The 12677-nt window shown below is 33.6% G+C and overlaps 1 protein-coding gene across 1 annotated transcript; it reads right to left on the bottom strand.

Annotated features, from left to right (window-relative positions):
* Nucleotides 1–3376: 3376 nt before the first annotated feature.
* Nucleotides 3377–9273, bottom strand: LOC112273676 (uncharacterized). The gene is made up of 14 exons (XM_024502719.3): nt 8483–9273; nt 7669–7834; nt 7134–7214; nt 6846–6928; nt 6486–6601; nt 6048–6164; nt 5726–5838; nt 5258–5432; nt 4924–5073; nt 4687–4767; nt 4433–4483; nt 4109–4186; nt 3916–3993; nt 3377–3756 (listed from the first exon to the last, which is right to left on the bottom strand). Exons 1-14 carry the CDS (start codon nt 8490–8492, stop codon nt 3709–3711), a joined length of 1347 nt encoding a protein of 448 aa, XP_024358487.1. The 5' UTR covers nt 8493–9273; the 3' UTR covers nt 3377–3708.
* Between the last annotated feature and the right edge of the window lie 3404 nt (nt 9274–12677).

Raw genomic sequence — 12677 nt, 5'->3', positions numbered from 1 at the left:
CTCTTCGTGGAACTCGTCCCTAGAAGAGGGGGTAATGTCACAGACATACTCATGTAAGCTAGTAATTACATATACAAATAGGTAGAAGTAAGTAAAAGTAGATAAAATTAAGTTAATTCTATAGTATTTAATATGGAAGCTTTTTAAAAGCTTTCTAGATGCTGCTTTGACTTTATAGGTATCTTTAATTGACTTTTTGGATTAGAAACGTGGTCAACAAGTTGGCCATGTGCCACACATGTTGTTAGCTTGAAGATCAAGCTAACTATGTGGTCCACATGTAGAAAAACTTGCCTTGTAAGTCAAGGCATGTGTCCTACAAAGTCAACACATATTGGAGGTCCTATAGAACGTCGCCATGTAGCCCCTAGTTAGATAGTATATATAGAGACAAGAGTGAAGCCTTCTTCACTCTTGTCAACTCCTCTCTTGCTTCTAGTCTAGTTTCAAGGGTCTCTAGTTTTCTTGTCTTTTGGCAATAGCCATTCTAGTTTCTCTTTCAATATACATACTTATTTATTTATATTTTGTTACCTTTCTTTGAGTGAAGGCTCACTTATCTGGATTGTTTTTTCATCGAGTTTTTGTCCTTGATACCATGTATCATCTAATGAATGCCATCTTATTCATTTTTGCTTCCATGGTAGAAATCTGAATTGCACCATTTATAGTAAGCTGTACCCACATTTGATTCTTTCTTCTCCTAGATTTTTGTGATGTTTTTTTGATTTATGTAATCACATGTATTTATTAGAAATCAAACAGTTTATAAGTTACTAACTCTTTCAAGTCTTAAAGTATATGGTTCTTCTTTAATATAGGCAAAGTAAGAATCATGTTATGTAACTTTTTGTATTAATTGACTTACATGGGAAGTACAAAGTTAAAGAGGTATTTAAAGCATTGTGTGCCTGCATATTATCTTCATGTACTTATCTTGATTATTAGCTAACCAAATATAAGCATCAAGCCAAAGTTCATAAGTTTTAGGCTTAACCATCATAACTAGTAAATTTCTATGCTAACATATGTTTCATAAGTTCTAAGTCCATAAGGCAATTATAAGAGGTTTATATAGTTCACAAGGTATTTTAAATTAGAGCAACAAGAAAGACATGCATCCTAGTGAGTTGGCACTCTTCAAGTTGTTTGGTCTTAATTCAAAGGCCTAAGTCTTTCTTCGATAATAGATTCTAAATCTCTTTTCCTCCCTCTCTCTTCTCTCTTATGATTTGGATGCTTGAGGTCTCATACTTTCAAATCGTTGTTTGATAGTGATGTCTATATTTCTATACACAATTTAATTTTGGTGCAATTACGTCAATTGGAGCATTACTTGTTGGAATTGATGTTGTAGATTTTGGCTCAAGGTGTAGATGGTGAAGAATTTAGAGGTTAGGGTATTGGTACTAGTGGTTCTTGTTGTGGAATATTGCCATTAGGTGTTGCATTTTTAAAAGGAAGAATTTTGGAATTGTAGATTATCAATTCATAAATGAAATCTTGGGCATAAAGAAAGCATGCTATAATGGTCAAAGACTACAGTATAATGTGACCATTATAAACGTGATTAAGTAAACATGATTAACAAAATGTATCATGTTGGAGTTTAACTGAATCTAGATGGATTTAGCAATGTATTATTTGTTGCATGCACACAATGCAATTAAAGGTAAAGTTCAATCCCTAACATAGAAAAAGGCACAATTGCAATTTTTTTGTGCTTTCTTAAAGTTGCATTCTACACTTACAATAGGTATCTACTGAAAGTTTTTATTTTTTATACTACAAGTATTTGTCCATTGTATTTGAGCTTCTATCAAAGAATTTATGAGGAAGAGTTAAAACAAAGGTAAGTTTACAATTTGAATTAAGAGAAAAATTTGACAAAACTCAAAAGATTTCAAAAACCATGGTCTTCATTCTTTTTAAATCATATTATTAAGCTTTGTATTATAGAATGAAAGTATTTTTAGATATTTCAAAAATTTCAAAAATTTATGTGCATTTGCATTGCATTACATCAAAGAATATTTCAAAGAAAATTATACAATTTTTTTTTGTATAATTACTAATATGTACAATAACACTCAAAATAGCAATATGTATCCCATTGTTAAGTAATGATTGTTCTAAATAGAAGGAAAGAACTTTTTTAATTGCAACTTCTTGAATGGAGTACAATTGAAGGAAAATCAATTTTTAAAGGAAAGTTGAATAGGGTCTATTGAGACAAAGAGATTTGTGTTGAAAGACCACGTTTTATTTAATTTTGGTAATATTGGATTTTAGAAGATAATTACAATTCTACATGAAGATCTCAACATTTAAAAAAAATAAAATAAAAATAGTTACAGCTTTGTTTTAAAGGATGTAGGGTAGGTGAAGAATGTGATCAATGGTGAAAAATTAGATAATATTGTATTTGAGCTCACAGGGAACAAACTCTAGTACATTGCATATGGTATCATTTTATAAACAAAATTCTTAAGCAATGTAATCTTATTGGATTTTTTTAAGTATTGTCAACCGCAACAAAAACTATCCATTATAAGGACACATGTTCATCTAGTTTATATATAAATTGATCATCTTAACTAGGTGTTAAATAATTCAGATGTATATTTCATTGAAAATATTTCAATTTATATTTCTTCAAAAGAAAATTGATTTCATTTTGAACATTAAAATAAAAGAAAACCATTCAATGATTCCAATGTATATTTAGATTAACATATTCTATTTTTCACTTATTTGTAATTATTGTGATTGTAATTCTTTCTATCTAAAAGAATTCTAAAGATTTAGCATATTGAGATTAAATAATTTTTAGATTACTGATAAATTGAAAGTAACAATACCAACCATATCTCCCACTTTTTATAAAATTGAAAATTTTGACCAAAAACATGATTTATAAATTCTTCCACCAATTTTAAATGGTAGATTTAATTTAATTTCTTTAGTTTAATACATAAATACATTATTTTATTTTATTTAATATATAATACTTTGACTTGCCAAATTTACACACAGCTTAATGAAATAGTTTAAACATGTCTATTAGACTTATATATGTGTGCTAACTGTTAATATATTTACACTAGTAGGGTCTGTCATCAGACCAAGCATTACTGCTCTAATTATGCAAACCTCTGGTTCAGTATCACTAAATAATGCCCTAAATGTATTGCTCTTGGCAAATTTAGTAAATGGGTCCTTGAAAAATAGCTAGTTTCAGAGCATGTTGGCAACTGACCAAACAATTTTCTTAAGTTTCTAGTTTTTACTGAGATAATCATTTACGCTCGTCCCCACTACAATACTGCTCTGGTACTGAAAGATACATGAGAAGCTACATATAAAGAGACATGTATGAGGCACTCAAAATACACTCAAATGCATTTACAATTACCGCAGTATATACAAACAGATCTATCTGCTTTTCCAGCTCAAAGGAAAAATCAGAAGAAAAAAAAATCAGCTAGAACAAACACTCGGAATAATAACTGGACAGGACTGTGAACTCTAGGGTTGCAATTTGCACTATCTCTTTGACGCAAGATGAGATCAAATTGTGTGAGTAACCTAAAACGAATGCAACAAATCTGGTTGCATGAGCTACACTAAAAACGATGGATTTTCTTTTTTCCTCTTTTAATTGTCATCATCATTATTATTATTATTATTTTTTTCTGAACCAGCGCTTTAGTCGCTGTTGTAACCACTGGCACTGAAATCCCCTATCTTCTGTGCCTGTGGAAAGTCAATTCAAGATGTAAGTGACAAGTTTGGATCAAGTGACATTCACTTGAAAACAAGCAGTTCTCGGCATGCTGTCTACTAAACTGTTCTAATTCTAAAATTTGTAAGACAAAAACAGTCAAAGCGAAAGCAAAAGAAAAATTAACATACCTGAGAGTTTTGACGCCGGCGGTTCATCACTTCAGTGCGCGCCTTGCTAACAACAGAATTAGGCGATTGCAACATCCTCTGCAAACAAAATCCAGATGAAGCATTACTTCCAGAAGGGATACGGCAATGTAGACAAACTTGTAAACGAACCATAGCACCCTAGGATACATCTCAAGCTGTGCAGTTGTCGGACCTTTTCTTTTGTAGAAAGAGTATTGCGCTTTTCAGATTGTGGTACAAAGTCAAAGATTTCATGCAGCAAAGGATTTCCCTGATTCAACAACAGCCACGGTAATCAAAACTCAGAGCGTTAATTTGGAGAATCTATTAGAAATAGAAGCGTCAGTAAAAACATTTAACCATCAAATTCTCATTCAAACACCGAGTTCATAATTAGTATCTTAGCGATAGTACTCGAACGTCTCAAAAATTCCCGCTCTGCCACTGTAAGTGTACCGTTCTAGTATCGTTCTTGTAAGTTATGTCCACAATAAGGGGGAAAAAAAAATGTACTCACTTGCATGTGTGTCTGAAAGCCCTCACCCAAAAAGCGCCGAATAGCGTTTACCTGCAGATGCAAAGCGTAGTATCTATTAAAATTACGCTATTAGACGTGCTCGAGAAATACAAAAAGAAATCCACAATAGGACAGATATCACACAATCAACGATAAAAATACACTAAAAATGTACAACTCACATTGAAGTCAATTGACAAGTAGAAATTCAAGGACGCAGATTCCTGAAAAGGTAAAAAGAAAATGAAAAAAACCTGTATAATCTCAGTCCAGGAATTGAACTTTAAAGTATTTCCTGCTGGCAATTTCACCGAGACTTGAGGAGCCACACCATCCTGCACCAAAAAGGTCCAATGTTAGAAAACCACAGCAAGCAAGCTTTTATCACATGCTTGTACTTGAACATCCCCCTAACTGATTCTAAACAATATTTTCTTATCAAATTCTGCTGCTTTCCCGCATCACAAACCACTCCTGATGCCTCGACTAACCTCAATGGCAGCAAGAAGTTCGCGAAACGAACTGCGCAACGCAGCTCTTTCCTTCTTCGGTTGCCCTTTACCACCAGCGTGCACAGACAAAGCTTTCATCTGTTCGATCACTTCGTCCTCTGGTACTGTAGCCCGTGCACTCGATGCTACCTGAAATTTCAGACTAATAATATTTCAGAAAACCTCCAACAAATGCAAATGTGGACATTGATTACTACACAAAATGAAATAAATAGAATTTAACAAAAACTGCACCTGTGGAAAAAGACATGGGACGGTGAGATTCAAAATACAAATCCTGCTACGATGTGACGACATAGAGAGATATACTTACGCTAGAGTTGGAAGGTCTGGAAACTGGCGGGACTATATCGTCAACTGAATCTTCAACATCTCCTGCAAAGCCTGATGAATTTGTCATCTCATACAGCAAGGCAATTGATTCTCCAGCAGCAGTCCTTAAAGCCAAATCTTCGCTATTTAATAAGCTGGACAAAACTGGAAGACTCCTGCAATTCCAAGAACAATCTGTCAATAGCAAGCCCCAAGACTCTGAAATACTAGACATACCTTCATATTCAAGATCAGTCAAAGAGCAGCATGCTATTGCTGCATTAAACATTTCAAAATTACTAAGGAGTTACGCGTATTCATAGTTCGGGAAGACAGGCTCACCCCTTAACTGTGCCCACATGGAGGAAGAGAATTTTTAAATTGATAAATATTGTTACTAAAACTCATCCGCTAAGCAATGAGGTTGTTGCCTATCAGTAACTTTCGAAGGCAAATTTAGTAGACTTACGATTGAAGATGGTGAGATGAAACTTTTTGAGAGTCCACCGTGGATAGCAGCAGTGACCAAGCCATTAATGCAGATACCTTCACCGAAGCTGGGGGGGAGTTAATTCCAGTTTTCTGCGTAGAGTAAATTGACGCACTTTAATACTGATAGTCTAGACACACACGAATACAAAAGGAAGAGTTTGCAAACCCGTGAATGAAAACAAAATTCATTAGTACATCGTACAAGACTACGCCCATTAGATAGTAACTCCTAAAACACACGGTTCAGAAGTCTACCATACTCATAGCGTAAGTGTCTATTCAAGCATGCTGTGAAGTACCTGATCTTCTACACTGCGTCTGTGATTGATGAGGGACCAGAGAAGCTCCATAGTGGCCTCTGTTGCCTCGAGATCCACCGCCCCAATAAAAGCAAGATGTCCCAACGCCTGTAGAGACTGCACCAAACAAGTGAAATGAGTGGCCTTCCAAAAACATTCATTGATACAATTCTCCATTCACACATCCTGATTCTATTAAAGTCTATGTGGAGTAATTTGTAACAAATATCCCACCATTGACTTCAGCCAGATAATAGCATTCTCCATAAGAACATGGAACGTTAAAAAAATAGGAAGAATCTATCTATACAGAGAAACGAAGATGAACAAAAATTATACATGATTGAAAGATTGGTGACTATCATGATGCTAACATCTCATTCACGTCTAAACCTACACAGTATAACATGAAAGTATTGGCAGCATTGTTGCACTTACAGCAGAGCGGGCAGCAGGGGAGGACCCAACTCTAGCCACTTTCCACAAATGTGGTGTAGCATCTGCTAGAATCTGTTGAGCATTGCTCCCATCTCCAACTGTAAAGGCCAGTAGACCTATGATTGTATAGCAAGTTAGTGAATTTAGTACCTACGTTTTAGGACAATAGCGACTTAAAGACAAATTTGAACAGAAGCAACTTTTAATGATCCAAATCATGAGACATAGATCTGCAGACTTAAAATCCTGGTGTGCTCATGACAAGCACCTAATCGTTCCATCAAATAAAGGACTCGCTGTGGTATGATATTATTCATAAACAACTCAACAGATGTACGGTTTGGTTGAATATGAACTCACCAAGTGCACGAGCTCCTTGAGCAGCCTCGTTCCCAGCTCCAACCTTGACGGAGTTTATGAACCTACTTGAAAGAGTTTCACATCTACATTCAGACGAAACACTTGATAAGATTGAGGCAAACATTGCTCACTTCAATAAGCTCAGATTAATCCACGTCTTATGGACAGGTGGAGAAGCTTCACTTTCCATGATGAATAATCAATATTAATTACTTGATTGTAACATGCCCATTTTCGTCTATTCCACTTTATACGGAAAACACTCAGTTAGTGTGATACGAAACTTACTGGCCCTCTGCAAAATCTGTCAAATCCGTGCTCGTGAAAGCATCTATCAGGCCTTTGAGTCCAGCCTCCCGGATTGATGCCCTGTATATTATGAAAAAAATGATAATAATAATAATAATTAAGAAAAACAAACGAAATTCATATACATGAAAAGTTTCTAACAACGTACTGTCAACGTGATTAAAATTACAAACCCTGACAAGTCTTTTTTTAAAACTTTCTAACTAATTTAATACGCAAGGACTGAGTTCAATACTGATTATAGAACAAGAGTCTATAATTTCTGAATTTTCTGATTTGTGCTGCAAACATACAACAACTATTGCATCGTTCATTTCTAAACTCTTCTCGTTGGCAATTACACTTTCCTGTAGCAACTCTCAAAGACAGACAATTCTAAAAGCAGAGAAATGCAGATAACCTTCTGATTTCTTTCAAACTACCCTTACTTATATCCCTAGCCCTCCCAAGTCCATAATCATAGTATATATCCTCGACAAGCAGAGTGGAAGTCAATCATAGATAACATCATTACCTCTTCTGATAAAGAGCTTCCACATATTGGTCCATCAAAGTGCTTTCATCGAACTCTCCCTCAACTTCTGGTCCATTGTTGAAGTCCGAAGAAGAGACAGTCGATGTGGTACTCATCGTATCATCGTCAGTGTATTCGTCTCGTGCAGATTTACGGTCCTTTCGACCTAAACCACAAAGTCGAAGAACGCTAAATAAATATTTGAGAACACAAAACCTGAATCGACGTTTATGAAAGGGTGCAAACTAAAAGGCACAAATCAAATGCACAAACATTCAACTCAGTCTCAAAACACCCAAATCAGAGGGAATTCCAGAGGTATATATTTAAAAATGCTTCCACATTTAACTTTTTGTTACTCAGAAATGAACTTCATTCGCAGAGATAAAAACTATGGTGTGCAAGCATATGAAACTGCACAAGTGCGAGTATTATCACTCATGAATTATCTCAAACCTTCTCACACAAACATAAGTGACGCTTGCCTTCTCAAAGCAAGGATTCTCAAATAGCGATGGAAAATTCGTATGGCCGCATTTTAGCTAATTAGGTGATCAGTAAACCAGAATGGTTGTAAGACCACAAGTAAAGATCATGGTTTTCAATGAAGAACTCCAGTTTAAACCTGAGTAAAAGCTTCTGCTCTACGCAAGCCAGTATTGGTAAACCTTAATGCTCGAGAGAGGCAAAAGATGATGAAAAATGAATGACTTATTTATACGTAAATGAGTAATATAGTGATGCACCAATCAATACATTTCCAAAGGTCCCCTACGCAGAGCCTTGGAAGAAAGAAAAAGGTTGAGGATCTTACTTCTGCCCATTGTGTCTCAACTTCAATCTGCCAAAAATGATCAAAGCGCTGTCTGCTTACGTTGGACAGTCACTACGCTGCAACGAGCGTTAGCAAACGCAACAATGCTCGAGACCGTAAACCGCTCCTCGAGGCTTCGTCAACACGCGAAACCGTAAAATCCCCGCGCGTTCAATTTCCATAGACAGAATTAACAGACCAATCCACCCTCAAAATCTGCTAGGTTCGAACGACCCAACCCACTCAAACGCTCACCAATACTGCAGACCTGAGGAAGAATTGGGATTCTAACTGCCTGTGAGAAAACCGGCACTGCCAGACTAAGCAGTTTTCGCACTCAACACCCAAGACACAAAAAACAAAAAAAGAAACAAAAAAGTATGTAGAACGCTATCTTCTGCACCTCAAAACAACAACATGCACGCAAAATCACAGCTATATCCCTCCAAAACAGAGAACCACACTTCAAAAAATCTCCTCCCTCCCCCGCACAAAAGCTAATCCCAACACATAACAACAGATTGTAGTGTAATCACAATGCTAATGAACCCCAGAAACACGACACAACCCTTAGAAAACCTCCAAAAAGTTCAAAATCGTCGCAACAACATTGCCCACAACTGACGGAACCCAACACGCACAACAACTTCAACCCACACTCCACGCAAAAACAGACCCCAAAATGTGCACGCAATGCGCCACACTCTACCTACAAATTAATACATAACACTCCAAAAATAGCGACACAGACAATATTTCTGCGTCATTCCAACCTTAGTTGCGTTGCGATCACGACAACAACCCCCACAGACGATCAATCAGACGAGACACAATCTGCGACGTGGTGTAGACTCTTTCCGCAGCCTGCCTTGACCGGCTTCCGACCGCTTCACACCCACAGTGTGTTCTACCGTCCAGTGGTCGCTCCTGAGGTCATTTTTGAGCCGCTTGTGCAGCTTGTGGCGGTGGGGCACATCGCCGGGTATATGCTCTGATCCCCACTCACCCGCGCTAGTTCCGACCCGACCCCCGATTTGGACTGGATGATACCGGCCGTCCGTTCCGGGACCCGGTCCCCGATGTCGAGGACTGGCAGTGCGATCCCATTGGTGGGTGGGGGAGTAACGAGTTGGCTTCGGCAAAGCGCCGCGTGGCAGGCTGGAATGTGCCAGCTGGGCCCAGCCATGTGGCAGTTCTGGGGGGTTGGAAATGATGGGTTGTATTGGTGACGTGGAAAGTGGAGCTCTGTGGATGATGATATTTGAGCTATCATCATCCGAGGTGTGAACGTGTGTCTGTGTGAACTTGTGGCTCCGAATGTCTCTAACCTTTTTTTTCCATTCACGACCATTATGTTGAAGCCATTTAAAACAAAACCCTGAAATGGAGCCTTTTTTAGTATCACTCTGTTCATTACTCCTTTTTTTTCTTTTCTCTTCTTTTTAAATTTTTTGATTGTTTGTTGTTTTGAGATTCGTGAACTTTTACTTCAGGATTTCATCATGAACAGTTCACTCAGAATTGGTTAGATTATTATATTTTGTATATAAGAAAAGAATAATTGTCCTTTTTTTTCTTTCTCTTTTTTTAAATCTATTGGATATTTTTAAAGACTTGCTCAAACTCCAAATTTATGAGTAGTAATAGTACAATTCTTGGTTGAAGCTTTAGTTTATTAATTAGTTGTTTGTATAAAAAATATGACTAAGACTATTTTTATTTGTATTTTAAGGAATTAACTATTTTTAATATAACTATCTATTATGTTATTTTTAATAACACATGAATGATTTTTATTTAAGTGATAGCAATGGAATTAGCTAGATTAAAGTCAAATATCCCTTTTAGAAAATATGCTCTAAGATAAAATTGATAATATAAATTTCTAATTTTTGATCAATTATCCAACTTTATTGAACTGTATTTGATTAAGTATTGAATGAAAAAAAAGATGTAAAGAAAGAAACTTTGAGGCAACAATTCAAACAGATATAACAAATTTGATTGTCAGACACCATCTAAAATCTAAGAATATTTAATATCATGATTGGTGTTCATTGACAACATAATGTTAACTATTCTACTACCACATTTTTAAAATAATTGTATTACATCTAATGTAATAAACATAATCTATTACAAGATCATTTGTCTATTGTAACAGCCAAAAAGAAAAAAAATTGAAGCTCAAAAATAAAATAAGTTTGCCTATTCTCCCATTAAAACTTGCTTAATACATATCATCAGCTTCTAAAATTTGGATGTAGTGTTGTTTGTAATTATTAGTCTTATTTTATTTTTACATCACAAAATTAATTGTGAAAAGTCTCAATTGATACATTTCTTTTTATGCATAACATAAAGTGCAATAGTATTATTTATGTTTACAAAATATATAACTTACACTTTGGTTTGCAGTCCAAGGAAATGAGAGTATTGTAACATCCAAAATAGCAAGGCTATGTACCTAAGCTTTGATAGTCTGGTAAACACACACTTATTGTAAAGATAAATTTATACAAAGTGAGATGTGTGTTATATTTTACTTTCTTCTAACAATAATAAGAAGTTAGCATAACTTGTAACTTGGATAATCATACATGTAAAAAAGCATGCTACAACAATTAGCAATAAATATTAATAGATATATATATATATGCTGTATAACCTATGATGCAAATTGTTGTAAACAAATAAGATTTCATATTGAGACAAAAATTTAAAATAAATCAAACCACATTATCAACATAAGAAATACAAGTATAATTATTATAGTATATACAATATATTGTTTTAATCTTTACAAGTCATATCTATTTTTGCAATATCTTTTATTATAAACATAATAAAATTTTATAATTTTTTAATGATTTATTTATTATACATGAAATCTATTAGAAGAATTCGAAAAAAATTAATTTAAAAAATTAAAACATATTATTTTTTTGTTGGGACCATTTATTTGCAATAAATAAAAAGAATTAAATATGTTATAATTTTTTTTAAAAATGATATATTTGCAATAAATACAAACTATTTCTTTACAACAAATAACAAGAATTGAATTGCATCATATATTTATAGTAATTTTCATACAAAGAAATAGTTTTTATTTATTGTAAATATATTTAATTAATACTTTCATATAAACATTCTAACTTTCATTTTTTTTTTCTTTTGTTTTTTAAATAAATATAATGTTAATATGTCTAATTTTAAAGTCAAGTTATAAATCAATTTTGTGGTTATTTTAGCTAATATATTCAAATTCTTAGAAATCCAATGCACTACTATTCAAATTCTTAGAAATCTATTTTTACCATACTTATTTTGAGCACATTTGTCCTTATTGCTAAAAATCCTAGTCACCTTTTGACAACAAGCAACTGAATAATTAAAATCAGTCCAAGGAATTAAAAACAAAATTTAACTATTGAATTATTAATAATAGATGTAGTTTTAATATTAATAAAAAATTATATATATTTATCCATATATTTTTTAAAAATATTATATTTTAATGGCATGTAAAATTTTAATTTCATATTTATAAAACAATTTTTTAATTCTAATGCTATAGAATTAAATATTTTATAGTCCATATTATTTACCAATTTCTTTTATTATCAAGTGGTTAGATGATCTTTGTAATGATTTTAAAATATGTATTTTTCCTAGTATAACTAATTACATAAAAGCTTTTTTAATCTCTAGTAGTTAATATGTTTTACTATATATATATATATATATATATATATATACACATTTTATTTAAGTAAAATTATGAACTAATTCTTAAGAAAGAATAATTTAAAATTTTTTACTTATTTTATAAAAAATTTAAAACACATAGTTATCATTTTTGAAGTTTCAATTATTAATTTTTTAGATAAATTATTCATATAGAAAATTAGACAAATTTATAAATTATATCCATTAAAATTTCTTAAGTATATATGTATATATATATGTTTTTTTTTTTTAATGAAGGCACTTTTAAGGCCTTGTGAATTGACATGGCCTTGGTTTTGTTAAGACCTTGATAAGCCAAGGGGAGAGCACTTTTCGTGTCTTATTTAAGAGTTGGATAAGTCACAGCTTTCCGTATATAGAATATAGGTCATTCAACATAGTCTGCCAAGGGGTGTTCAGATTCTAGAGCAATAATTATGACTTGAAATCGTAACATATTATT

This window comes from Physcomitrium patens, chromosome 20 (assembly GCF_059467195.1).
Source record: "Physcomitrium patens ecotype Gransden chromosome 20, ASM5946719v1, whole genome shotgun sequence".
Lineage (NCBI taxonomy): Eukaryota > Viridiplantae > Streptophyta > Bryopsida > Funariales > Funariaceae > Physcomitrium > Physcomitrium patens.
The sequence above is the reverse complement of the archived record's forward strand: the minus strand, read 5'-3'. Positions and strand labels throughout refer to the sequence as shown.

Coding starts and splice junctions, on each gene's coding strand:
- LOC112273676 (XM_024502719.3), bottom strand. Junction 6,929..7,133: donor ACAGATTTTGCAGAGGGCCA/GTAAGTTTCGTA, acceptor GTCTGAATGTAG/ATGTGAAACTCTTTCAAGTA. Junction 4,484..4,686: donor CCTGGACTGAGATTATACAG/GTTTTTTTCATT, acceptor TTGCATCTGCAG/GTAAACGCTATTCGGCGCTT.